Source organism: Alligator mississippiensis, chromosome 7, assembly GCF_030867095.1.
Source record: "Alligator mississippiensis isolate rAllMis1 chromosome 7, rAllMis1, whole genome shotgun sequence".
In the NCBI taxonomy this organism is placed as follows: Eukaryota; Metazoa; Chordata; order Crocodylia; family Alligatoridae; genus Alligator; species Alligator mississippiensis.
The window spans coordinates 85,730,694-85,758,589 of NC_081830.1; the positions used below are offsets into that span (position 1 = coordinate 85,730,694).

General features: G+C 53.4%; 1 protein-coding gene across 3 annotated transcripts; it reads left to right on the forward strand.

The window, feature by feature from the left end:
• Positions 1 to 7,018: 7,018 nt before the first annotated feature.
• On the forward strand, positions 7,019 to 27,756 carry MUC4 (mucin 4, cell surface associated). Of its 3 annotated transcripts, none has more exons than XM_006264168.4 (13): positions 7,019 to 7,139; positions 12,638 to 17,863; positions 19,101 to 19,205; positions 19,447 to 19,583; positions 20,169 to 20,333; positions 20,754 to 20,909; positions 22,295 to 22,425; positions 22,693 to 22,781; positions 23,346 to 23,525; positions 23,845 to 23,997; positions 24,923 to 25,042; positions 26,069 to 26,125; positions 26,529 to 27,756. In XM_006264168.4, the coding sequence occupies exons 1-13, from the start codon at positions 7,079 to 7,081 to the stop codon at positions 26,552 to 26,554; spliced, it is 6,606 nt and encodes a 2,201-aa protein (XP_006264230.1). In that variant the 5' UTR covers positions 7,019 to 7,078; the 3' UTR covers positions 26,555 to 27,756. The 3 variants fall into 3 exon arrangements, with proteins under 3 accessions (XP_006264230.1, XP_014451725.1, XP_019350910.1); XM_014596239.3 differs by having other exon boundaries at positions 19,450 to 19,583; XM_019495365.2 differs by lacking the exon at positions 23,346 to 23,525.
• The last annotated feature ends 140 nt before the right edge of the window (positions 27,757 to 27,896 follow it).

The following is a 27,896-nucleotide window of genomic DNA, read 5'->3' on the forward strand; positions in this document are numbered from 1 at the left end:
CGCTCAGCAGCTGTCAAAAAGGCAAAGGCCACATTCAGGGTTATTAAGAAGGAAATTATTAGAAAGTATCACGATGTCCCTTTCTAAATGCATGGTGCATCCACACCTTGAATACATTTGTCCTCGTTGGGATCATTCTTGTTGGCTTACGAGTGATATTTCGAGGTTTGCTTTTTGGGAATTGGCTCTTTTCCACAGCGTGTCATTGAAACTGAGACTTGCAGCTACCAGACGTGGTGGGAACTCGCAGTTCGGCCAGAGTCACCAAGGGGTTGGACACGGGCCTGGAGGAAAGGGGCAGCCGTTGCTATTGAGCAGGGGAGCAAGGGGCACGGCCTCTGAATCGGACCTTAAATGCTGGAGTCTGCAAGAGAGAGAGGATCGGGGGAAAACCCCTGCTCAGACCCCATTCCCTCTCCCTCCAGCCTCTGCTCTCTGCCTCCGTGTGACACAGCACCCTGGGCGAGATGGACCTAGGGTCTGACCCAGTCCATGCAGTTGTGGTTGTTTAAAGGCCGCCATCCTCGGGCGCAGAGAGCAGCAGTCGCAGCACGCGGCAGAAAGTGGCTCTGATGGGAACAGTCCGAAGAAGCCACAGGACCGGTCCACGCGGGTGTGACATCGCTGTGCTTGTGCACGGCCCGTCATGCACCAGGAGTTGCTCACATGCTGCGTCAGGGCTGTTTGGGGTGCATTTTGCACCCATAAAGACTGCATGTCCTCAAGTGTGGGAAACACGGCTGTGGTGCTGTGAATAAAGATCACCCTTTGCTAAAGCAGCTCCTGGGACAGTCGGTACCAACAAGGTGGATCGCTCTGGCTAGAAATCAAGAAGAACTTGCAGCTCGATGGCAGCCAGATCCAGAGAGATGGGCTTGGGGGTTTGGAGCTAGCGGTTGCAAAGAGCCTCCCCTAGGAGTAGCTTGGGAGGAGATTGCAAGGTGCCGAGCTGTTCGGTGCCCTTGTAACGACTATCCTGCCACAGGTTTCTGATCATGGGCTCCTTGAACACATGCTTTACCTATTGCAACTCTTGAGCTAGTTTTCAGGCCCAACAGGGCTGTTTAAAACCTGTGACCTGATTGCCTGCATGTCCCCAGCCATTGGACATCACCGTTATGCCTGTCTCGAGTCCAGTATCTTGTCTGGCTAATCTGTACCTTCCCCAAAGATATCCGGTCTCTAAATCCAAGTTTGTAAGAGCTGGGAACTCCACCAGTTTTCTCCCAGCCTCTTCCCATGGTTATAATTGGGATTACGGCTCAGATTTCTCTGGCTTCAGCTTCCAGCCGTTGGGTCTCTTGTCTGCTTTTCCACTGAATTACACTCCTTTATCCCCAGTATCTTTTCCCCACAGAGAGGCTTGGATAGTATAATCAAGTCTCCCGTCGATCCCGTGCTGTCTGTGGAGGGAAAGGCATTGTCTTGTTGCTACCCCTTTGGCTTATGCACCCCAGAAACGTGCTCACCCTGCCCCCCCGGGCCTCGTGCTGGGTGCTTGAGATGCTCCTTCCTTCCCACATCACGTTCCTTGCCCTGAGGTGTCTTGCTTTGCATTTGGCTCCACTGAAGCGCACCTGGTTTCAATGGGCCAAGTGATCCAGAACTTCCCAGGGTTTATGGTTAACTCGGCGCCCCTCTGGCTCTCCCCGCTCCGCTGTAAATGGCCCGTTGCCAGACGAGCCTGCTGACGTGATCCCAGGGTGATGCACGGGGGGATTTAAATGGTGTTGGAACAACCGGTCCATTAATTGCTGGAATGTCGCTGTCGTCCCGGGTGCACCCCCTGGCTGGCAACGGAGACGAAACTCTGGCCCGCCGGGAGTGCGGTGCTGGGCTTGGAAAGTTTTTGCCAACAGCATTTGGATGGAGCCGTGGACTGTAATAATGCACCATGCCTTGGATTCAAAGTTTTAATTTTTCTAGCACCTGCACACTGCGCTTGCCCACCCGGTCCCCATTCTCATTCCAAGGAGGATGCTGGGGGGTATGGGATAGATCCAGGCGCGTGCAGACCAACCTTTCTTCAGCCCCGTCTTCAACTAGGGTCCCATCTTCACTGGTAGCAGGGACACTTCTGCTTGCTTTGCCTCGAATCTTTGATCCTAACAGGGAGCGTCTACACATTCATGAATGTGCCGTAGTTACTGCACATTAAGTTGGTTAACTAAGTACAAAATCAACGTGCAGTAACTTGCACTGCAGCGCACTAGGACTAGCACACGGGTTTTTAGCGATGCTTACTATGCAGTAGCCTCATACTACTGCGCTGTAGCATATTAGCACGGTTTTTGCCGGGCACACTACTGCGGGGTGTTATTAGGCTACTGTGCTGTTAGCATCTCGTGTAGAGATGCTTTGGGATACTTCCAATGCATTTGTGACCGTTTGCTAATACCAGACCAAATCCTAACTCAGCCTCAGACTGGCTAACGCTGCCCTTCAGCACATGGGCTGTCTTGAACTGGGTTTGCAAGAGATTCCTGCCCCTGCGCTGGCTGTTGCGGTTCAGTGGTAGATTCCTTATCTGCTGTGCAGGAGACCTAGGTTCAATTCCTGGATGTTTATATAACTGTGTATATAACTGTAGCTATCAAGGCACTGAAAGTCCTGACTCGGTTTGGCCTTTGGATTCTGTCTCCATGGTCTGAAAGGGGTGTGGAAGGTGCCGAGCAGCCTCTGCTCCCCCATGCTCCTGTCCAGGTGTATGCACTGATGGTCCTGGTGACTTCCCATGCACGCACCATGGTCCAGAAGGATCAACTACTATTTCTCTACTGCACGGGGCCTTTTAAGAGGCTTCGTTCTTTCCGGGGCTGCCTCTTTGAGGTCTAGTAGCTGGGGGAGGCCTGTGTGCGTGTCTCTCCTGGAGAAGGCAGCTATGTTTTGCTCCTGCGTGTCATGTCCAACACGCCGATGTAATGTTGCCGTTGCAAGTCCCAGGTGAACATTGCCAAGTCCTCTGTGCTGGTGGAGACTGTGATGAGCTCGCTTCTCCCAGGGGCCCCACAGAGGAAGACCAAGTGACTTGACCAAGGCTGCACTGGATGCTAGTGGCAGAGAAGGGGATGGAACCTGGGGTCTTTTATGCCTGGGCTACCTTTCCCCTGCTGCATAGACAATGAGGGTTGAAGGGACCTCAGGGGGGTCACATCTAGTCCAATCCCCTGCTCCAAGTAGGACCAGCCCCAACCACATTATCCCACACAAGGCTTTGTCTGCCCGGGTCTTCAAAACCTCCAGTTTTCCCAATAAACTACTACAGATCACTCTTTTCAGTGCCATCCACCTATAAATGATCATACAGAATTACTCTTTTGTGCTGGGAAGTCAAGCAATTCAGAACCTGCAGTCAAAAAATATGCAGTAAAGTTGCCCCATTTCAGAAAAAAAATAATTCTGATTGCAAAAGGAATTAAGTAATTATGAATGAAGTAAGATAAATGCAATACATAGATGTGACTGCGGTGGGGTAGGCAGAGGAAGCAGATGCTGAAGTAACGAGGCAGGAACTGCCCACGGGAAGAGTAGAGAAACAGCTTAATTAGTGTAAAGATAGTATGTATAAGGTATTTATAGATGGAACCCTATGTTTATGGTGTAATTGCATGCAGCCATGGGATAATTCAGGACGTCCCTCTTGTCCTATGATCATACCTATGGGAAAAATCAAATCACAGATGATAGTCTTTTCTTCTCTCTCCTTCTTTAGCGTCTGACTTAAAAGGTGCCTGTGTGAATTTTTTTGATGGCCATCTTAGAAAATCTGTCTTTGAGGCAGCCACACAGAGCTTTGGGTGTGATTAAATTCCTCCTTTATAAAACATAATCCTCTTTGTCTACCCGGGCCTTCAAAACCTCCAAGGATGGAGACTCCACCACCTCTCTGGGTGACCTGTTTCAGTGTTTTACTACCCTCCTAGTGAGAGTTTTTCCTAATATCCAACCTCAGCTTCCCTTGTTGCAACTTGAGCCCATTGCTCCTTCTGTCATCTGCCCCCACTGAGACCAGTCCAGCTCCATCCTCTTTGCAGCCTCCCTGCAGGGAGGTGAAGGCTGCTATTCAATCCCCCTCGGTCTTCTCTTCTCCAGACTAAATCAGCCCAGGGATTTAGCCAAGGCACTTGCATAACCAGACGGGTCCAGCCAGCTTGTTTCCAGCTTCTGACCATTGGGCTGATGCTGAGAAGATGGACTAGAGGATGTGTGCACCATTCGAAAGGCTAAACGCTGGTATTGGGTCTGAATGGTACCAGTGGGCTTGCACCCCTTGTGCTACCGGCCTGAGCGATGCCTGCCCGTGCCTCCATTCATAAGCCACCTCTCTGCCCCCAGCCCCGCTGGATGTCACGTGCTGCCGCCATGCCTGCCTTTCTTCTTGGCAAATAGCATTGCATCACCGCAGGACGTTTGTTCCAAGCCAGTGGAAAGCCCTTGCTGGCCGGTGATCTGTGACCCCATCAGCGCCGATAATAGGCCATTTCGGCGTGGGTGGAACGAGCGTGTTTATACGACCACCCCTCCTCAGCCGTGACTCGCCTTCCCTTGGTATTTCAATTGCAAGCCCTGCTTTTTCCGGGGAAGCCAGCCGGCAGGCACAGGCAAGGCTGTGTCTCAGGTCCATGGACGACTTGACCTCGGGTGCAGGCTCTTATTAGTACACGGAGTCCCATGCGTGCTCGGTTACGTGTGCTGTCACCCCTGGCGGTAGGCGCTCTGCAGCGGGGGGAACATTGAATTCATTGCACCCATTAAATCGAGCCATCCGGCTCTGCGCTAGCTTGGGATCTTTCCTCCCAGGGTCTCCAAACCCTTTATAAAGGGGGGCTTGAGTATCAGCATCCCTGAGAGTGGGGCTCCTTGGTGGTGAAGCTGAGCCCCAGAAAGAGCGAGTGAGTTCGTGCCAGACTGGAGAAAAGTATTTGGATTTAATCCTTAGTGCTCTGTCCTCGAGGGGTGTGCTGATGGCCTTCAAGCCGTCTCTCTCCATCTCACCTAGCTTCTCCCAGCAGGACCCAAGACCTCTCTGCTGGTCTCGGATGTCCTCTCGGGTGGCGGCCACATGGTTGACATGCCACTCTTTCCTCTGGCTGGATGCTGGGCAAGGTGTTCAATTCTGCAAAATGATGCCAGGCTGAAGGGGCTGGAGACGAATGTGCCGCACAGCCGTGGGGCTGCTGCTGTCATGCCCTGCTCCCCCGGCCCTGGGGCTTGCTCCCTCGTGGAGGTACCAGCATTTGGCCCCTGGAAATCCAAGCTGGGGCAGCTGCATCGTACTTTGAAGCAGGGAGGGTCTGCTCATGCTCACGCTGCCTGCTGCATTTGTGGTTTCCTACCTCCACGGTTTCTCCCACGGCCTGTGTCTCTTCCTGGGCTTGGCGGTGGAAGGGAATCACCTTCTCTTTCGGTGTAGCCTGCTAGCCCAGCACCTCTGCTGGCTCTCAGGAGGGTTGTAGGGAGAGTGTGGACCAGAAGACCTGGAGACCATTCATGCTCGGGGCAGTTTCTTGGGAAGGGGAGCTGTAGTCTTACCTGGGCCACCTGTCTGCACTAGAAACCAGCTCTCCATGCACCCTGGCAGGAGACCGAGGTCTGTGGCATGCGCATGGAGGCCAGCGCTATAGCTAGTGAGCCTATCTGTGTTGCCAACCCCTGAGAGCAGAGACTTGATAGCTTTCCTTCCCGTATCTCCAGACCCTTTACAAATGGGGAGGGGGTGGCAAGTATCAATGCCTCTGGGAGTTGGACTTCATGGTGGGGAGGTGAAGCTGAGGCCCAGGCCCATCTGGGAGGGCTGGATGGAGACCTAAAGCCACTGGACCCCTGGCTAGACAGTGATGCAGAGTCCCTGAGCTGCTTCTGCTTGCTTGGAGGCCCCCCACCTCCACAAAAACTGTGAAATGCAGCAACAAAAATAAGCACGTTGGCAGTGCAACCTCAGCAAACAGCTGGGGGTCCTGCCCCACCGCGACGCCCCCCTCCCGGTGCTCACACCCTCTTCCTCCAGTTCTGCTCCCAGTGGGAGCCCTGTCCCCTCCAGAGGTGCCTGGGGACGGGCGGTGTCCCCGTAGGGAAGTGAACTACCCCAATGTCACCTGCTCTGGTCAAACCCCGGCACCCCCGTAGCTCAGACTTGCAATGTCCTGACTTCTTGCCATGAGCTGGGTGCATCTCTTGGCCTGGATTGTGCCGTTTTCTCCTTGGCTTATGTCCCCCAGCTAGAGCTGGTGTGCAAGGATGGTGCTGGCTGGCAGGGTCATCCTCCCTGGTGTGCTGAAACTGTTGAGTAGCTTGGGTTAGTTGACTTGGGCACCTCCCAGCCCTTCCCGGTGGTCTGACCCCACCAACTGGCTTCCTGCGGACCTTCCTAGCTTTCCAGTGGGCATCCCGCCTGCCCCTCTTCCCTGCGATGTGCTCAGCAGCAGTGCTTACAAGCATACCAGGCACAGGACCAGGAGCAATGGCCTCAAGCTGCAGCAGAGGAAAGGCAGGTTGGAGATGTGGAGGGACTTTCTGACTCTGAGGGTGGTCAAGCCCTGGAAGAAGCCGGGGAGTCTCCGTCCCTGGAGGTTTTCAAGAGCAGGCTGGAGAGAGACGTGGCTGGGCTGGTTTACTCAAGAAGCATCCATGCCTCGGTTGGGTTTGTATTTCCCCGGTACTGGGCAAGATCATAAGCAAGCAGGCTTGGAAGAGCCTTGAGGAGGGGGCTGGGCTAGATGTGACCTCCTGAAAGCCCTTCCAAGCCTACTTGCTTATGATCTTGCCTGCTACTGGGGAAATACAAACCCAACCGAGGCATGGATGCTTGCTTCTTTTCCCTACAGAGGACGGCCTTGGTGCCAGCACCCCGTGCAAATTTGCATTCCCAGGGAACGTGCGAGGGAGGTGGTGGGTGTCAAGGGGAGGTGGGAGCGTGGGAGGGGAGAGGTAAGGCACTGAGGGGTGGAGAGTGACGCAGTTGCCACCGCCCGCCTCCTCCAGCCGTCCCATATAAGTGAGGGATGGCTGGGAGCACGGAAAGCGCCTGGCTGCCTCCAGCTCCGGGAGAGACGTGCTCCAGTGAGCTCCACCGAGAGACATGGGAACGCAGAGGCGGCTGCTTTGGACCTTCGTGGGATGCTGGATGTGGATCCTACATGGTAAGCCCTGCTCTTGCTCAGTCTGTTCAATCTGGGTCACAAAGTGGATGTGAACTTGCCTGGCTTCCAGGAGGATGGTTCAGCCAGAGATGGGTTTTTTTCCACCCCTTGGCCATGTCCAAATCTGAAATTAATGCAAGCTTTAAGATGACGTAGATGCGTTTTTTTTGAGGATAGGAATGCCCTTTGAAAAGGTAAGTACCCACCTCTTCTTCCAGAGGGGAGCTCCCCCACAGAGCGAAGGACTCGGTCACGGTCACATCAGCTCTGTGGGAAACCCGGGAGCCGACTTGCATGAGTATGTATCTGTGTCATTTAGACAGGAGAATAGGCCTGCTGGATCTTCCTGCTCTGGGATAGCTACGTACCACACACTTAGCGATGGGATGTGCATGCAATGCCATCTCCTCCTATAATTCAGAGACTCGGCTAGATCTCCGTGAGATGGGCAAATTGCCCTGTCTTTTTCTGCTTTCTGTTGCAGCAAGTTGTTTTAGTCCAGAATTCAAGCCAGTAACTTGTAGTGGAGACGGGATCTTCTATTTGATATGGCATGGCTAAAATGCAACATGGGCTTGCATCAGGTAGGGATGCAGGCTAAACTGATATATTTCCTGCATGAGAATCATTTTCTCATGTCATCAGGGACTTCAGATAAAGCACTAATCTGGTGCCAGGTGGGAGCTGATAGTTTTTTTGACTATATTTGCAGTTGAATTAATAAAGTGGGAAAGGAGCTGCATTGCAGGGAGACGACAGGGAGGGTTGGAAGACGTGGGTTGGGCTGGAGGTTATTGATGGCGTTGCTCATGGGTTGGCCTTGGGTTCACAAAGTGCTTAGGCATCTACATGGGCAGTAGTAGCAAGAAGTCCTGCTATAAGATGGGGGCTCAGCAGCTGGGAACAAAAAGGGATGTCTCTGGGGTCTAGTAAGTTTGATGGATACTGAGTTACCAGGATGGTGGGACCATGTACTAGGTGAATGCAATCTTAGAAAGTATTAGGTGAGGCATTCCCAAAAACACAAGGGCATGGTGACGGTGTCATGCTGGGCCGGGGTGAGATCTCCGCTAGATCTTTGTGTACAGTTCCAGTCGTATGTTCAAGGGTGATGAACTCAAAGGGGAGCGGGTACAAAGAAGGCGATAGAGAGGGAGTATGAACTGTTGATATGAAAGGGCAACATTGGCCAGAAAGGATAGGAGTCCGAACTGGCTGGGAACCTGTTTTTTTACATGCTCCTCAAGCATTTTTTGAAGGTGATGACAAATCCTACCAGGAATTTAATGTCTCCCATCCTGCATCCACTCCCCCTGCTACTTTGTGATATGATGCAAAATGTCCCAGATGCGTAGAGAATTAGCCAAAAGCACAAAGGCTAATGTTCACATCTGGATTTAAAGAAAGCCCAGGGCAACTTTCTCACTGTCGCTGGATGCTGGTAGAAAAAGGGGACGTGAAAACACCTGGAAACCTCCTGTTTCCACACCCGAACAGCTGCCCCCTCCAGGATAAATTAATTCTCAAGTGCTGCAGTTTAACTGCAGGGATTGTGTCAGGATTATCCCCTCCCCAGCACCAGGCACTGCTTCCTATGGGTCAGGACAGTGGGGTCAGGCTCATCTGACCCTAATTAAGACTTGCTCGCAAGGTGCACCTACCAGTTTCAGGCAGCCTCTCTTGAGCTCCAGAGCCACTGCCTGACCCTAGCAATTGCTTATGCTTTGTTGGGGGACTACTCCATAGGCCTTGTAGGGACGTGGTGGAGTAGTCCCCCAACTACTCCCCCACCTTGCAAGTATTTGCATGTAGTCCCCCACCTTGCAAAAGGCCTATTGTATTTGCCACTATTTGCATGTAGTCCCCCACCTTGCAAATGACCTATTGCATTCCCCAATATTTCCAACCCTAAGACCTTAAAATCACAAGACAGTTCCTTAATTCATGAGGTCTGAAGACCTCAAAGTCAACATTTGAGTTTTTAACTGTCTTCACTTCCACTGCCTCCGATTTCTTCATCATCAATTCTTTCTGTGCTGCCTTCTTCTTGGATATTCAAAATGCAGTCTCTGTCACCTCTTTCACTGCGATACCTTTGATCCCCTACTTTCTGTAGTCTTTCCCTACCCGCTTCCCTACCTCTCCACCCTTTTTCCCTCCTGTAGTAGAGCTGTCAAAGGGAGCTGGAAGATGGATGCTGAATGGCCAAGAAATGCAGAATGTGGATCCCGGGTGCTGAGGACCTGGGGAGGGGCTGGGAAATGCAACTGGAGGACACACGGCTCTTGGGCCCTGGAAGAAGTCCCGAGGGGGTGGGAGGTGTGGAAGGGTGTCTGTGGGGCTCTCATCCAGACCTCTGCCTGTCTCAGTGGCCAGTCCCGAAGGATGCAGGACTGAGGGAGTGCTGGGCAGGTGCCCAATTCTCATGGTTTTGGCCCTTTTAGGAGGGCTGACAATCAGTGCTCAGAAAGGAGGCCCCTTCCTTTGCCTTGATGTGCCTCGGTGTGGGGAGCTGACATTTGATTTCCCTCCTCTCATCCTACTGTTTCCTCTGCACCCCCCGAATCTGCCGCCTGATCTCCTCATTCTCCACATCTTTCATGATCCCTGCTGTTCCTCCCAGTCCATTTTCTAATGGAGTCCTGTTTAGCCCCCTGCACCAGAGATTGGCAGCTGTTTTGCATGGCTCGGCTCTTACTGGGAACAACGGGAAGTGCCGGTGGACGTAGGGAAGTGGTGGCCATATAGTTTGCTTCTGTCCCTTTTGTAGTAGTAGGGCCTTTGTACACGCCACGTTTTTGCCCTTTCTTGTGTGGCGTGACTGTAGATATGGTCTTCATTTTTAATGGGACAGATGGAGGAATGGTTGGCAGATAACTCATGTTTTAATGAGACCAGTAAAGTTAAAAAACCACCTTGAGATCCCTAGAGCTGGCAACTCAGTGGTGTTTCCCATCTTAGCAGCTGGACACGTGTCCCTGCTGCCGTGGGGGGATCTAGGGTTTTGAAACAGGGGGTGCAGGTAGAGTAATGCCTCATCACATATAACACAACACACATTTTTCTGCAGTTAAAGACAAGCTATAAGCTCTACTAATATGCTAAGGGCCTCGCGCTGTATTATTCAGTTTAAGATCAATGCAAAAACAAATACAACTATAGGAACGTGCACTCAGTTTCTAGATTTTATATGGGCTGGACTCGATGATCCTTCGGGGTCATTGGACTCATTGGGGGCTGGACTTAATGATCCTTCAGGGTCCCTTCCAGCCCGAATGTCTATGAATGAATGTCTATGAAATATATAAAGTAGGTTTGGGTAGTTGACTGGTCAAATAAAGTTCAGCCAGTTGACTAGTCATATATCAATAAAAAATGTCCAGTAGCTCCAAATAATACACAGAAAAAGCACAAATTTTCCATTAAGAAATGTACCATAAACCCCATATTTCTGTCAAGTAAACTACAAGAAATGTCTTTCATTTTTTTTTTTTTTTTTGGTGGTAAAATTGCTTTAATCTTTGAATGGTCAAAAATATGCAGTCAATCGACTGCTCAGTTGGCCATATTTGACTGGTTAATTGACCGGCTTACCAACCCTAATATTAAGTTTAAAAAACATAAACTAGACAAAAATAGCCAAAAGAGGATTTTATTAGTCCCATAGGCATTACAGTTATGCTAATTTCCTATTCAGATTTTAAAATCAAAATCCAGTCTTCTTGAGCATCTCGACAGTGCACCCAACACTTCGCTCTCAGTCGTGTTCACCCCTGAGTTAGAAGGAGTTAATAGGACCACGCTTGATTTAGGGTTTGTAGCTAGAGCTAAACGCAGCCTGCAGGGCTGTGAAATACAAGAGAGAGATTACTATGAACGGCTAAGGGATAGTAAAACTGCAGAGGAAAGGATAAGTTGAGTCAAGGCAGACGAGGTCCCTTGGGTAAATCTGATCTTTTTTATTAGACCAACTTAAATAGTTGGAAAAATTCTTCTTTGCAAGCGTAAAGGAACATCAGGACCATTACAAAGGAGAGAGGGGTGTTAACACCTGTGGAGCGAAGAGAGATTAGCAAGGATCCCTGCTCTTCCCCCATCCTGATATCCACTCCAGTCTGGACACAGTCTGCCGAGCTATTTCTCCCCTGTGTCCTCTTCTGCTGTCTGACTGTTGTGTGCAAGAGGGGCTCTGTGCCTGGCAGCCTGCATATTGCATATTGATCTAAGAGGCAGTGGGGCTGAAGGGTCTGGACATGTCCTTTGCAGAGTTTATGCAAAGATGATCATCTCTATGCGAATGAGGGAATAATTAGTTCATCCATTGGGATGTCTTGTCACATGCACACCCCCCCCAGGGGTCTGGATCCTCTGCGTGGCTGGCTACAGCTAAGTCACAGGTCACTTTATGCCAGTCTGGATAGAGCAGTCTAAGCAACCAGGACCTCAGCAGAGCATCCCTGCTGGAAAGGACCGCAGTCCTGGATGAACTGCTGCAGGATGTCAAGACTGTGAATGAGTGGAGGCCTCAGGTCCTGTAACATCATCTCCCTGTTCCCCTGCCCCCGAATCGACACTAAAGTCAACCAGAAGTTCAGAGCACGACATACAGACTCTTGCAGGGATCACAAATCCCCCAGGACAGCTTTCCTCCACCTTTTACTCCCTTTGACTTAGCTCAGGGGAGGACTTGGCCACAGCTGCCCTGCTGGGATCCTCCGGTGCGGAGGGAACCAGAAATCAGTGTAGAACTGGCCCAGCCAGCTCTTCAGCCTGCTTCTCAGCCTCTTGATGTGGGTTAAGATCGGGTGTAGGGAATATCTGAAGTCCTGCACCTAAGAGTCTGGGATGGAGGATGCTTTCCTGTAGTATCTGGGGGCATCCAAACCCCAAACCTCTGGGCTTGGGCCTGCATGTAGGATGCCTGCTCATGGATCTGGAAGTATCTGAAATCTCAGGGTGAGAGGTCTGGGATGGAGGAGAATGACTGAGTTCTGCCTGCTCAATCGATATGGTTTTTGGAGCGATTGAGGTCTGCTCAATCGACGTGATTCCGAACTGATTTGATCTGGAACATGAAATATATAGATATATATATAAATATATATATATAAAGCCAGCCTTGTTGCAGCCCTGTGGTGGAGTCATCGTTACACACTACTCTCTGGGTTTTCCCAACTGGTGTACGGTCCCTTGGGATACAGCATCCCTCGGGCTCCTGTAATATGCACCCAGGGGTGAGACCAGGCAGAGAGTTGGGGGAGGGTGTGCCCTATCTCTTCTATGCAAGAGAAACATGGACAAAACACTGGGACAGTCACCTGAAATCCCATTAGCAGCAAAGCCAGTCCAGATTGCTTTCTAATTTGCAAACGACCCTGTTGGGTAGCAACCTCTGCATGGAAAGTCTATGGATAACTCATCCAAGGGGGTGAATTTTGACAGCAAGCAGCTCCCTAATGTGACTAATGCCTTGCTGCATTTTTCTCCATCCTGTGCAGAGCTGGGGACCGCCTTCGCCGTGCCCGCCACCACGGAAGGGCAGCTGACCCAGGACGAGACACTTGGCACCGACGAGCCCAAGCCTTTTGCAGCAGAGAGCGATGTGCTCCAAGGGGTCAAGCTAGAAACTGCAGACAGAGCTGCCACCTCTGCTGACGCCGGCAATAGCCCAACGCCATTTCCTCCTGGGTTTTCCTATGGGGAGGCGAATATTGAGATAACCAGGGTGCCGACACACTTGCAGCTCCTGGAGGCCCACACCGTCAGCTGGCTGCCGGCTGTATTTGAGCACGACATCACCACGCGTGGTGATGGGGGAGAAGACTCTTCGGGCTCAGGGCCAAGCCCCGGTGTCACAGCAGAGCCGTCTATAGCCGAAGCCAAAACATTACCGCGCACGACAAATTCTTCGCGCTCCTCTCTGGACAACGGGCTGACTACCACAACGCCAGATGCAGAAGAAGCAGCCGCCACTGCTTTCCCTTTCCCTGGACAGATATCCTCTTTCTCCTCCAAGGTGGAGCCGGATGCATCCTCCAGTGTCCCTGCTGCTGCTTCTCGCTTTGTAGGCCTCGATAAAGTTTTCGTAGCACCTGTCCCGCGGGAGGGAACAGAAGAAGAACTGATCTCCGCTGCCAGCAAAGCGCCCCTTTCTCCATCCGCCGCGGAGACAGAGCTGATGGGGGCAGCGGTGGAGGGGACGACTCGTGCTGGAGCTCTCAGCAGGGCAGTACCCCTGCCCACGGATGCAGGCCTGGGAATGACCAATTCAGCTGTGGGAGCACAGGAAGAGACGGCGGTCTCCAATGCCGATGGCCAAAATGAAGTAGATGCCTTTACCTGGAGCCCAGACACCAGCGCAGGAAAGGCTACGGAGTCGCTTTTGTGGAGCACAGAAGACCTGGGCGACATGGAAAGCTCTTTGTGGTCATCTCTACAGGCAGAGGCAGTGACGGGAGTGCGTGAACCCTCGGGGGAAACTACCCCGTCTACCGCCACCTCTCCTGATGAAGCTGAGGGCTCGGAAGGAGCTTCAGAGATGGACGGCACAAATGATGCCCCAAAGGCCACAGCTCCTGAACCCCCACAGCCATCATCGGGGAGCAGGACAGTCCTAGGAACATCAGACAACACGGAGGAAATGTCCACCGTTGCCTTTGGTGCTGGGGAGGACGATGCCGTGCCAGCAGGACCTGCTGATGCTGAAGAAGGGCTCTATCCACAGGCTTCCTCTAGCACACCCGGACCCAGCCAACCCCCTTCGGACAGCAAGATGCATTCAGGACTAGCAGCTATCCAAGGCAGAGGGGATGCTGATAGCTTGGCGTCCGCAGCCAGCGAAGGGACTGTTGGAGACAGCAGTCCCCAGAGCGAAACCCATCCTGTGTCCCTGGATGCGGAGCTGAGTCCAGATAGCACCGCACAGCCCTTGCCAGGGGCCTGGGCCAATGCTGGAACGTCCCTCCGGTCTCCACTGGAGGATGGGGAAGCGATTCATGCCCCAGAAGGAGAAAACTCTGGCCCCACGTCTCCCAGTGAAGCCCCCACCGAGTCGTCCTTTTCAGAGGCTGAAGATGCAGGCGTCTCCCCAGCTCCTGGGTCCCCCCAGCCAACTCCAGATGCCAAGGCAGATGTAGTGCGTATAACTAAGGAGGGCGCGGAGGTGGCCATGAGCTCTGGCCTTGCAGCTACTGAAACTCAGGAAGCATGGCTCTCCGGAGCCCGTGGCAGTCTGCCCAATACCGGTGTGGAGACCTCCAGCTTGGCCTTTGCAGGGAACGAGGAGGCCACTGCATCCATCACGGACACCCAGGGTCAAACCAGCCCCTCGCCCTCGGGCCCAGCGGTGAGTCCAGCAGAAGTGGCTGCGTCGGAGCTGCCGACAGGAGGAGCAGGAGCCACGGCGGCCTCTGAAACTTCCCTCCCTGCATCCGGAGGGGTTGGGGCAGTGACAGGGGCACCCACGGCATCAGGAGACGTGTCCCTGTCTCCCAGCCGTGCCCCCGCTGAGATGCCACTTGCAGAGCCTGCAGGGACAGGAGCCTCCCCAGTTGGATCCTCCCACGCTCCTGGTCCTTCCCAACCCTCTCCCACCGCGATCACACCTGCAGCTGCAGGGGAGAAGGAGGACTCCCCAAGTGCCGGCCGTGCCGGTGGAGAGGAAACCCCACTTCCCTCCTCAGCCATGGAGGCAGAGCCGTCTGCTTCAACCAATGCTTCTGGAGCACCTGAGAGCGAAGTAGAAGCCGCGCCGGCCGGCACCGGCCCTGAACCCACTCGTTCAGCATCGACAGGAAGCGAGGGAACCGCCACACCCAGTGTGGAGACCCAATGGGAAGCCAGTCCCTTGCTCTCAAACACAGCGGTGGGTCCAGCAGAGACGGGACCAGGAGATACAGGAGCCTCAGCTGCCTCTGAAACTTCCCCCCCTTCATCTCCAGGGGATGGGGCAGTGCCAGGGGAGGGATTCCCAGCATCTCCCAGCAATGTCCTCGCTGAGCTGTCAACTTCAGGGACTGGGTTTTCGAGTGCTCCTGGCTCCTTGCAGCCATCTGCAGTCACTGAGGCCGATGTAGCATCGATCAAAGAGGGCACAGAGGCGGTGGCAAACTCTGGCCTTGCAGCAGCTGCGACTCCTCAGGGAGGACGGCTCTCCGGAGCCCTTGGGGGAGTGACGTTGCTGCCCGATGCAGGCGTGGAGACCTCTGGAAACAAGGAAGCCACCACCTCCAACACTGACACCCAGAGTCCAACCAGCCTCTCACCCTCAAATGCAGCACGAAGCCCAGCGGAGACCAGTGCAGGAAATGCGTCGGAGCTGCTGGTGGCAGGAGCAGCAACCTCGGCTGGCTTGGATCCTTCTCTCCCATCATCCTTAGGGGATGGGGCAGTGATGGCCACACAAGCCCGCTCCGAAGACGTGTCCCCAGCTGCCTCTGCTTCTCCTCGCGATGCCCTGGCTGCATCCTCTGTTTCAGAGGCAGGAGTCACCCCTCGAGCAGTTTCTAGCGGTGCCGATTTTTCCCAGCACGAGACTGTTTTGGGCCCTGCAGCTGCGGAGGAGGCCTGGGGCTCTGCTAGCACAGCAGCGACAGCAAACAGGGGAGCGGGAATATCCAGCGCAGGTACTCCAAGTGCAGCGGATGACTCTGCCTTGGGCACAGCGCTGGGTCCAGCAAGCACGGGAGAAGCAGGCACCTCAGCTGGCACTACAACTTCCTTTGGGTCCTCTCTGGGGGGTGAAGCCTCTGCCCCGGCCTCTCCCAGTGATGTCCTCACTGAGCCATCAGCTTCAGGGATTAAAAACATAGGAGTTCCCCAAACTGGGTTCCCATCGCTGCCTGGCACAGGCACAGAGACCTCTGGCATGACATCTGCAGGAAGTGAGGAAGCCCCCGTGTCTGTCAGCGACACCCAGAGTCAAACCGATCTCTTGCCCTCAAATGCAGCTAGGAGTCCAGCGGACGCCACAGAGACCAGTGCAGAAGATTCATCAGAGCGGCCGGCTGGACAAATGGGAACCCCAGCTCACTCGGGTACTTCCCTCTCTTCATCTCTGGAGGATGGGGCAGCGACAGGAGAGGGGTCCCCGTCTTCCCTGGCATTTCCTAGCAATGTCCTTGCTGAGCCATCAGCTTCAGGGACTGGGTTCTCCAGCGCTTCTGGCTCTTCCCAGCCATCGGGGGTTGCAGAGACAGTTGTAGCATTGATAACTAAGGAGGGCACAGAGGCGGTGGCGAGCTCTGGCCTTGCAGGTGGGGAAACTTCTCGGGGGCCGCAGCTCTCCGGAGCCCTTGGCAGTGGAGCGACATTGCGGTCCGATGCAGGCGTGGAGCCCTTCGGCTTGCCCAGTAACGTAGCATCTTCCCCTAATGGGTTCTCTAATGCTCCTACCTCCACCCGACCGGCTGCAGTCACCCAGGCAGATGCAGGCACAGAGGAGGCAGCAAGCTCTGGCCTTGCAAGTGCTAAGGAAACCCCCTTTTCCCCTTCTGCCGTGGAGTCCCAGGCTCCCAGCGCGGCAGCAGAAGCACCTCAGGGAGCACAGCCGCCCAGAGCCCTTGGCAGCGGAGCGCCGTCGCTGTCCCAGACGGGAGGGGAGACCTCCGCAGATACTAAGGAAGCTGCGACATCCACGAGCCACGATGCCCCAAATCCTTCTTCCTCCTCGGACGCAGAGCTGAACCTGCCAAGCACAGCAGAGCTGCAAATGGGACACACGGGGACCTTGGCTAACGCTGGACCTTCCCCTCCGTCCTCTCTGGACGACGGGGCGGCCGCAGGGGTTCTCGTGCCATCAGGAGCAGGGTCCCCGTCCGCTCTTGTCTCTTCCAGTGAAACACTCACCCAGCTCTCGGGGCCAGGGACCCAAAATACAGGCACGGTGGCGGCTGGCGGGTCTGGTGCTCCAGTCCCAGCTAAAAAGGAAGCGCTCAAGTCTGCTTCCAACATCCCTGGGGAAACCGTCGTGGCCTCCCCTGCTTCGGAGGCCGAAAGGGAAGGGTCCTCCTCTCTTGGAGGCTTCAGCCCCGTCAATTCTGCTCCTCTCCTGTCGGATGGCGAGGCACCGCTCTCTCCTGCGGCTACAGAAGGGAGAGGGGACAGCGCAGGGCCTGTGTCGGCCGCAGACAAGGGGAACGCGGGATCCATTGCTGACTCCCAGAGCGAAACAGGTCCAGCAAATGCTCCAGCGGGAGAAACAGGGGTCTTGTCCGCAGCCGGGGCGGTCTCTCCATTGTCCGGAGATGGGCCAGCGACGGGAGTCCACGTATCATCAGAAGCGTCCTCCTCGGCCTTGGCCTCGGCCAGCAAAACTCCTGCCGAGGCCCCACAGACTGCAGAGCCGGGATCTTCCTCCACCGGTTTGCTTTCTAGCACCCCATCCCCCCTGCAGCTTCCCTCTGCGGGGCAGACTGGACCAGACACATCTGGGCTTCTCGGAGAAACATCTGTATCCTCCAGTTCTGCCGCCAGTGAATCCGGCAGCCCGGTTGGGTTACCAGGGCTGGAGGGTGGTAATGGCATGCCCCGAGTTACAGCGCTTCCATCCGTCTCCAGTAGTCCATCTGGCAGCCAGTTCGGCTCTCCCGCCCTGATTTCGAAGAGTGGAAAGATGCCACCGGCGCTCCAGGCTAATGGGGATTCAGCCGCGGTCTCGCACGTGTCGGCGGTGGCAGCTCGGGAAGGCCTGGCTACGACGCCGTTCCCTCTCTCGGTCACACAAGGTATGTCCCACGCGGGTTGTCGGTCTCCTGCCGAGGAAGACACGGGCTTTTCCTAGGAACGCTTCCTCCGCGTGGTCCCAGCTGCTGGCATCACCGGCGACATGTGCACGACAGCACGCCATGGTTCCCTTGCACCCAGGTTTTGCTTATTTTTAGGGCTGGCTGGAAGGCAGCCATGTTCTCCTTGGTTTTCCCAAGACAGGGGTGATGGGGACTGAGTGAGGACTAGAGGAAAGGTGCGGGGTGTGGTGGTGGCTGCATTGTAAGCAACACTGGGGGTCCGTCCTTTGCCCCGGAGACCTGTAATGAAGGGTTACTTCATGCACAAAAGTCTGGACTTTTAATTGCATATGCACTTAAGGAAGGGCTTTTGGGATGTCTGCTCTTCTCTGTATTTTTATGGTGCTTGACACCTACTCTGCTAAGGGAGAGAGCAGCCTTCGACTGCTAATTAATAGCAGCCTACACCTCCCTGCTGGGGGGTTGCAAAGAGGATGGAGCTGGACTGGTCTCAGTGGGGGCAGATGACAGAAAGAGCAATGGGCTCAAGTTGCAGCAAGGGAAGTTGAGGTTGGATATTAGGAGAAACTTTCTCCCGAGGAGGGTGGTGAAGCACTGGGACAGGTTACCCAGAGAGGTGGTGCAATCTCCATCCTTGGAGGTGTTGAAGACCTGGGTAGACAAGTCTATGGCTGGGATGCTGTAGTTGGGGCTGGTCCTGCTTGGAGCAGAGGTTGGACTAGATGTGACCTCCGGGGGTCCCTTCCAACTTGAATTTCTATGGGATGATGGAGTTGGGGCTGGTCCTGCTTGAAGCAGGGGGTTGGACTAGATGTGACCTCCCGAGGTCCCTTCACACCCTCATTTTCTATGACTCTGAGATGCCCAAACCAAGCGGTTCCTTGTCAACACAAGCAGGACCAGAAGATAATTAGTTATCACTAAATACACCTAGAGCCTGATTCTCAACCTAGCCTCGCTTTGTGCTGCCGGCACAAATGAATCCAGCGTATAACCGAGGCTGCTAGTTGCCTGGCCATGCACCAGGTAGTTGACCGTCCAGATGACAGCACTTGTGCCTGGAACTGATTTGTACAGGCATAGGGAGAGACCTGGAGGCTTAGCGAGACAAATTGGGCTTTTTAGAGAAATGATGAGGGTGTAGGGTCATCCACCCCCCGCCCTACCACTCCCGTCACTGCAATGTCATGAATGAGCTCTTTGCTTTTATCGGCAGCGCGTGAGGATGATACCGGTGCAGGATTTGCCCAGGAAGGAACAGCGCTGGCCTCGGCCGGGGCTGGAGAGTCTGTTGCAGATGCTAGGGGCCAGCCGACCACACGTAAGTCATCTAGAGCGGGGCAACACAACGGGACCTCCACCGCGCTCCGCTCTGCTGCGGTCCCCTGATAACGCCTCCTCGGATGCCGTGCTTCGAGGATGCTTTATTCACTTCTCTTGTCACCGGCTCGGCTTCGTCCGTCTAGTGACTGCCTTAAATGTAGCCAACCTTGATGTTTTATGAATCAACCTGAAACTCTTTTGATTAAGGCTCGGTCTCTCTCACCATTGTGTTTCTGTAGCAGCAGTGCCCCTGTATCCGTATGGAGCAAAGGCAAAGGATAAAGAGTACGTGGAAAGGAGAGTGGATTTTAACTCCCGGCTCTTCAAACCCGCGGTCGGATTTCCGTTTGGGAAAACACTACGCGATGCTCTCTACGTGAGTCTCGTTTCGTTGGCTGCATTGCCTTGTCTCTTGGAAAGTACCTCGGTGTAGAAAGACTGGAGTTTTCAGAGTTTAAGTGCTTTTGATTTATTTGCTTTATTTTTGACAACGGATTCATTTAGAGGATTCAAAGTCATTTAATTAGCTTTTCCTTGGAGTTTCTCTAAGGCTGGCTCGTGGATGTGAAGCATCAGAAAAGTCTGCAGTCTCCCCGTGACACAGTTGCTGACCATAGGAACAAGGGACAGCCCAGCTTTGGGGCATATTTCCTAGGATCTGGCATCCTGTCTGATTTGGAAGAGTTTTAGTGGGCTTTAGTTAAGGTTATGACCCTTTTATAATTTAAGGCTTCCTTCAGAACTGTTTTCTTGTCTTAAGATGTAGCAGGGGCCGCCGTTGGCTCTGTGTGAAGTCCGTGGTTGGGCTTCTCAGCGCGGCCCCATGATGCTCAAGGGCACGTACACACTTGACTCCAAAGTGCATTGCACTTGAGGGGTCAGGGCCACGAACTAAGCCTCCTTTGGCAGCAGAGACTCTTCCTAGCGTATGAAGATTTTAACCCAAGGAATTAACTTTTAGTTTACAGACAACGGGCAAATAATTTTCCCAGCCTCAGACAACGATGTTTTCCCATATCCCAACCCACCGCCTGAAGGGTTTAATGGCCGTGAAACAGTCCCGATGGTAGCTGTGTTTTGGGATAATGCTGATTTCTCCAGAGGCGTCGGCACCACCTTTTACCAGGTTTGTTTTTATGGATGGTAACACTAACGCTGACCTTATAGCCAGCCCGGCCAAACCCCCTGCACGGGTCTGGCACTCTGTCCCATGAAGCTGGCAAAGTTGAACTCGTGACAGCTTTGTTCGGTTGATCCCTTCTCCATCCACCCTGCAGTGGGTGTAACTGGGAAGCCGGGCTTGTTAGACCTGCTGGGCTTTTGAGCCGTTCCTGCTGGTCCCATACATCTGAGTATGCCCTAACTTAGGGGGACGGTCACCGCAGTGCAGAAAGTCTCATTTATGCTCTTAGGGATCCCTAAAATAGAGGCTTTGGCACAGGGCAAGAGCTCCCAGTCTGCTTTCATACCTTCCTGTGCCCCAGTGCCGCCTCTCTCCTGTGTTCCCACGGGGATGTATAACCACGTGCACGTATGCAACCCACAGGAATTCATGACCCTGAACTCTGCCAAGCCTCCATTCATTCAAGACGTGGAAGCGAGGATCCGGCGGTACGTGGGGAAGTCGTACTCGGCCGTGTGGACTCTGAAGATCACCTGGGTGAAGGCTCCTGCCTACCCCGCGTGGAGGGATGTCACCAAGGTACGCGGCACCATGTCAGGAAGCTGTCGCCCCTCTTCACCACCATCCTCATGCCTCTCCTGTTGCATTGTGTCTGCGTTATAGGAAACGTGGGTGCCGGGGCTTTTGCATTGGCTTCAGCCCACATTTTGGGGACTTTGAGAGTGGACACAGGGTCCTGTGGGGAGGGCGCTCGCTGGTATTGGGGGGTCTAGGGGCCAATTCCCAGCTCTGTGACTTCCAGCAAGTTGTTGGCTCTCTGCACCTCAGTTCCCAAGCTGTGAATTGACAGCTGGGGAGAGCCTAGGAGGTGAGGGAAGCACTTTCAATGGGTATTCAAGGACAGTCGTGGCTGCAGAAGACACCAGCAAGTGCCCTGCAGCAATGGTCACGTGGGTCCCCGTATTCATTTTGGATCCACTGAGTTCAAGTGACGCTCACCCTTCTGCAGAAAACTGGGATAAAAACTTTGGTGAAACGGGGCTTCAGGGGGGCTGTGGGTAACACACACAGCCCCTTGGCATTGAGACGACTGTCGCTCCCTAAGCAGTGAAATCTGTCCGCGCAGAGAGGGGACTGACCCCCATCTCCAATGCTTTTATGAAAAAAAATCCAAAAGTGTAAGTTTTCATGCCCAGGGGTTTGGAATAGAGCCCTTTTCAGGTGTGTTTTAAATTCTTTGGAGGTTTTTTCTTTTAAAGATTGGGGGTTTTTTTGGACGTGTTACCGAAACTTCCTGTTTGCTGGAAGGCAGGGTGGAGAGGCACCTTGAGGACAAACTGAAGCAGAGATGCATAAGCTCCCACGAGCTCAATTCATCGGATGCTATCAGAAACACAGATTTGCACTAATGAAAATGGGCCATCAATAAATGGCTGAGGCTGGGGGGGGGAACTGAATAGGGGACAGATCACTTCAGAGGTACCCAGTTCGATGCTCTCCATGTATAGCATCCACTTCTGCCACTGGTGGAGACAGGATATTGGGCTAGATGGACCATTGGTGTGACCCAGTATGACATTGCTTATGTTCTTATGTTTTTACTATAACATAACCCCAGAGCCCTTTTTTGGTATAAAATATCACTTTTATTTGCCAAAAGTGAAAAAAATATCAATGTGTTTTTTCTATAACGATCCTTAGCTTTCCATGCATGTGCTTTAGTTTCCTTTGCGGAGGATTACACTTGTCTTCTTGGGGACCCCTCTCTGTTGCTAGCCCCCCCCCCGAAATGCATGGATTCCCCCACATGATTTTCACAATAGAGACCAGAGGGCCTCGTTAGCACCACGGTTGGTCTCTGTTCCTCGCCTCTCATTGAATTGCAATCGGTGCCATCGCTGTGCCCTTCCGGGTGGCGACGCCGTCTTGCTGCCTGCCTCCCTGACCGCTGTGTCTTCCTCTAGACGAACACGTACCAGGCTGTCCTCACCACCGATGGAGTCAAGTCCTACGTCCTGATCCTCTACCAAGACGGCAGCATGCAGTGGGATTACACCAGACGTCCAGCTACGAATGTCCTGATCGGCTACTCCAGGTGCTGTGTTTTTACCACTTCTGCCGGACACGGCTCCATAATGACACGGACATGAGCCTTGACTTGTCCAAGTGTTGCATTACCCACACCGTTCATGTTGGCTTGAATCCTTTCTTGCCATGGAGGGTGTCCCGGGGGTGGCCAGACTTTATTGCACCAGCTGGATTGTTTGAGGGAGGTTAGAGAAATGCATGGTGTTGGTATAGAGGAGCCTGCTCTTGCTGGGGCCCTGAGTTGAAGCTCTCTCTCTCTCTCTCTCTCATGCAGCGGGGATGGATTTTACCAAAATGACAACCTGACTCAGAGACCTCCAGCTGCTAAATATCGGCCCGACCAGTTCAGAGGCTACAGCACAGGTAGGAGCCTTGCAGCCAGTCGCAGCTCAGTCTTTTAGCTAATCCAAGAGGAGGAAAAGGATGACGTGAACCCTACAGAGGAAATGGGAATTTTGACCACACTGGGCTCTCCAGTCCAGTGGGCAAAGGTACAGCCAGTCCCAGAGGCTGGAAGTCAGAGCTGGATAAATTGAGACTGGGGCAAAAGGTGCAGACTTGTAACAGGGAGGGTTAGTTAATCATAGGAGCCGCCGAGCAAGGGCTTTGATGGATTTGCCATTGCTGGTGGTTTCTAAGTTGACGTTAGATGCTCTAGTTCAGTCCCACGGCCAGGAGATGGGATGAGATGATCCCAGTGGTCCCCTTCCATAATCCATTGACCTACAGACATCCAGAGGAGACCGTGAAAGGCACAAAGGCACACAGTACCATTTGATTTTGGAAAATCTCACCCCGTATTTATTCTTCCTGCTGGTAAATCTTGCCCCAAATTGTACCACTTCACCCACAAACTTAGTCCATTAAAACGTCCCTGCTCAGTTCACTGGAGGACAGTGTCTTACGACTGCTTTCCTCCCCTCCCAGACCTGCGAGGGCTGCGGATCTACAAACTGGATAGCCGCGTGCGTGCGAACTACCGGGTGCGGTGCCTCAGCTGGGCTAGCAAGCAGCAGGAGCCGGGCACGTGGAACAGGGACCTGCCGCCGTGCCCCTGCTCTCTGCAGCAGGGAGAGTCGGACGGCCGCTTCAGACGCAGCAAAGGAGGTGCGGGATGCTGACAGCGTTTTTCCCGGGGTTTTCTCTCCCTTGTCAGTGCTAACCCCAGGCTCCGTGCTTGCTCGTACAGAAATCCCATTACCTGCTTAGGCCCCAAACCCTGCCCGAGCTGGGGTTTTGTGGCACCTTCGCGGGAAGATGCTATCAGTGCATCACCCTCCAAGTGCTTTTACAAGCATGCCTAGTTTATGCCTTAAAGTGCCGTGATTCAGGCCGTCCCCGGAGCTGCCTGGCTCTGGGGTAACCCCCCTCCCGCACCACATCAAAGGAGTAGGAAAGCTGTCGTCTAACCAGCGGGGTGTTGCAGGTTGGCTGGATGCGCAGGTGACCATGCTGTATACAGCCTCTCCCAACCAGTACGGCGCTGGGGTGCGATGCCTGTACAGCAAGCAGAACAAGCTCATCGACGGCCGGCAGGAGAAATACTGGAAGTACTCGAGACAAGCTTCGCCATTTCGTGGTAGGCATGGTCTTCTCTCGTGTGGTTCATCCTGTTGCTTTCCATCAGCTGCTCTCAATGTTTTGCAAAGGAAGTCTGGCTTATTGCTCCCATTTTACGGGGTGGGGGGGTGGGAAACTGAGGCACAGAGTGCAGAATCAGGTGAGTGACAGAGATAGGAGTGGAGCCCATAACCTCTGAGACATGCGCATCTCTGCATAGGCTAGTCCAGCTGCAGCAGTATGATGCTCTGAACGGACTTCTTGGCCAGGCAAATGAGCCATTGCTGAACTCCATATCATCGTGGCTACTAGCTCAGGCATCCCTGTACTGCATTGCAAGCGCTGCTGTAGACATGCCCCGAGTCCAGCGCTCTGCCCGCATGCCCTCGGCGCCATGTGGCTGGCCCTTACTCAGCTCCTCTGTGCTTTTCAGGGGAGGTGAGGGGATCTGACTCTCTCTAGCCGTGGTGACTTTGAGGGTCCATCTCAGTTCGGCGCCTCATGTTAGCAACTGCAGACGTGGCCAGTGCGTGGCACAGGACAGGGCCCAGCGGTGTTTCCAGGGGCTGGAGCTGACCTCATTTGTATATTCAAGGGGTTTGACGTGAGCAAGTAAATTGCTCTGAAGCATGGAGTTAGCCCCTGGGATCTTACATGTTTGTAAGCGGGGCTTGGATTTACCAGGACTCGGGATCCCTTGAAGGCATGGGCAGATGTGGCTGAAATTGGGTGGACCTGGATGGCAGGGCAGACCCTCTTGAGCAAGGCTTGGCACCCCTTCTGGTTTCTGTATGCCCTTTGTCTCCGTAGAGAGGGGAGCTGTGTTGGACCCCAGGTGACACCCATGGCAGACTTTCTGTTTTGTCCCAGGGGCACTGGGTCTCCCAGCCCCCATCATTTGGGGATCACTGCTCCCCCTGTAATGCCCTCACTTTCCTCCCTAGATCAAGAATTAAAGCTGCAGGACTGGTGCTGCAACCAGACGGGAAGCCCCCCGTTCTGCGCTCTGTATGGGCAGAAAAGACCAAAGATCGGCTGTGATGGATACAGGCCTTCAAATCTCAGTGAGTTCCTATGGCTCCGGACTGGGGAACAAGGAATACCATGCTCCCAGCCAGCATAACGTGCTGTTCTCCTAGGAAATGGGTGTGAAAGTTTAAAGTATCTGTCTATGGCCCACTGAACATGGGGTCATCTAGACCCAGCACTCTTTCCTGCTTATGCAGGGGGTCGGACTTGATGATCTATTGAGGTCCCTTCCGACCCTAGCATCTATGTATCTATGAACAACACTCAGTGGCAAGAGAGAACAGAAACCCAGGCGGTCCCCTTCCTTGCTCTGTCCTGGCCTAGTGAATATATGGGGGGAAATTCTCTTGGGCATCCAACTGGACTCAGGTGCCTAAGTGCAAGTCTGTTCCCATGTGCTCATCTCTAAATCTGCAGAGGCATCTACTGTCATACCACGCCGTCACCTGACCCTTAAGGTGGGCGCACAGTGAAGCAGTGAGGAAGACGAGGGCCCACCTGACTTTTCTGGGACACAAGCAGGGTGAAATTAGGATCACACTCAGGTGCTTACATCCACTGGCATGTCTAGTAGATGGAACAGACTCAACAGGTCCATGCAGACCCCATTCAACCAAGCTTGAGCATCTGGAGACCCATGGATCCATGTCCATGCAGACCCCATTGAACCAAGCTTGAGCATCTGGAGACCCATGGATCCATGTCCATGCAGAACCCATTGAACCATGCTTGAGCACCTGCTGGGCCATTTGCACTCAGGACAGCTGTAAAGCCTGAAGTAGGGCAGCGGGGAGCTGCACCTTTGCACGTCTCTCAAGTACTGCAGGGAGGAGTTTCCCCCCGAGGAAGCTAGTGCCCAAGGGTCTGCTCTCAGTGTTGCCTGTCTCCTGGGGGTGATGGTGCTGGAGACGGGACAGCGGGTGGGATGGAGGCATGTTCAGATGCAATGTACCGGGCGGCACAGGAATTGCTGGTTTCCTTCTCATCTAATCAATGAGCTGTAACAACAGGAGAACATGGGGTCAAGATAAGAGTAAAGAGCATTATTTGTTCTCTCGTAGACCCAGCAGAAACATCCTCAGAAGAGTCGGGCAGCCGCTCGGAGAAAAGGAAAAGAAGTGAGCACGTGCTGGGAAGGGGTGATCTCTGCATGCTGTTCCCTGCTCCTTGCTCCCGGCCTGAGAGAGGGCTCTCGCTGCCCTCCTGGGTGTCCCGGACCCAGTGGCCGCAGCATAGGCATGGTTAATCTCTTGGGGTGGGAGAATGAGTTGGGTTTGTCTCCTTGCATTGCTGTCCCTTGCTGATCGCGATCCGGCCTCTTCACACGTCTGATCGAACGGGCTGAGGCTCCATTTGAAAAAGGGGGTGTCTATCTGGCATTTGCAATACTTTATACGGTCTGGGGACCAAACCAGTAACTGCCCTGTTATTGCAGAGCCACCTACTTCTCATAAGCCCCAGTGCACCCACTGACATATCTTTACCAGCAAGTGCTCATCTGTCGTCTTTTCTTCCCTTCAGATCATAGAACAAGAAAGTTCACCTAAGCCAGGACCCAACCATCCTTCAAGGCCTCGGTCGCATCTAACATCTCTCTGTTGCCAGCTGTTCCTCAACCCATTGCACGTGGAATCTGTTTGACCCGACTTTGCTAATAATCTCCATGAAACATTTCACTCAAGAGCGTATGTCTCACTCCAGGACCGTGGTAGCGTTGGTGGAGATGAACGCTCTTCGCAGTCTTTCTGAAACGTCCCTTGGATTCATGTGAAAAAGCAATGATGCATTTCTTCTTCTCGTGGGACCTCAGTTTCTCCGTCAAAGACTACCTAGCAAGCGTTCCCTTCTGCTGCTACAAACCCTCTTCGTTCCCGCTCCAGCTGGGTCGGCTCCTGCTGCATTTGAGAAGTGGGCAGGTCCTCGCAGCTGCAGAACGCGGTTCCTCTCCTTGGGAAGGGCACGCTCTTCCAAGAAGGCCTCCAACCAGCCTGTCCCACAGGACAGCTCTCGGGCTTCCCACCATGCAGGGATGCAGAGCTCCTGGGCCTCTAGGTAAGGGCAGGGCTGGGTAGTTGACCAGTCAAATACCAGTTGAAAATTGTAAAATTAAAAAAAAAAAAAATTGCCAATAGGTCCAAATAACGCACAGAAAAAGCACACCTTTTCCATTCAGAAATGTGTCAACACCATATTTATGTCAAGAAAACTACAAAAACAATGTCATTTTTTTTGGTAAAAATTGCTATAATCTTTGACCGGTCAAAAAGATGTAGTCAACTGAGCACTCAATGGACAATATTTGGCCGGCCAAGTGACCGGTTTGTCAAGCCTAGATAAGGGTTTCTGCTTCATTAGGATTCCAGTAACACATCCTGCAGTACAAGGGTCCCTGCATCACTTACTTGACTTGTCACGAGCAGCAGCGTGTGGGATGAAAACCGCGATGCTTTTGCTCATATTCACATATCTTGTGGCATTGATGCGGCCCGCTGACAAAGGGGAAAGATGCCTTTGGCCGCTGATCTCTCAAGCCTTCTTGCTTTACAAAACAGCCATCGAATGATTCGAGATTAGAGCATCTTGATGGAAATCTCCACGGAGCATGCTAGCACACCACTGATCCCAGTTCTCAAAGCCTGGGAGGCTGGCGGAGGGTGGGGGAATCAGTGGGGTCTTTGTCAGATGACATTTACCCTGTCCAAAAAATCAAATCAAATCACTTTCTGTCAATAAAGTCTTTGGAGAAGAATTTAGCATCCTGTGTTGTGTGCTAGGACTGTGTGTGGATAAGGGATGAAAGCGGCCCCTCGAGAACAGGTTTCTCTCTGCGGTGTAAACCCGGCGCTAGGGTTTTCACCAGTGGGGAAGGGTGCAAGCCACGTGGGTAGA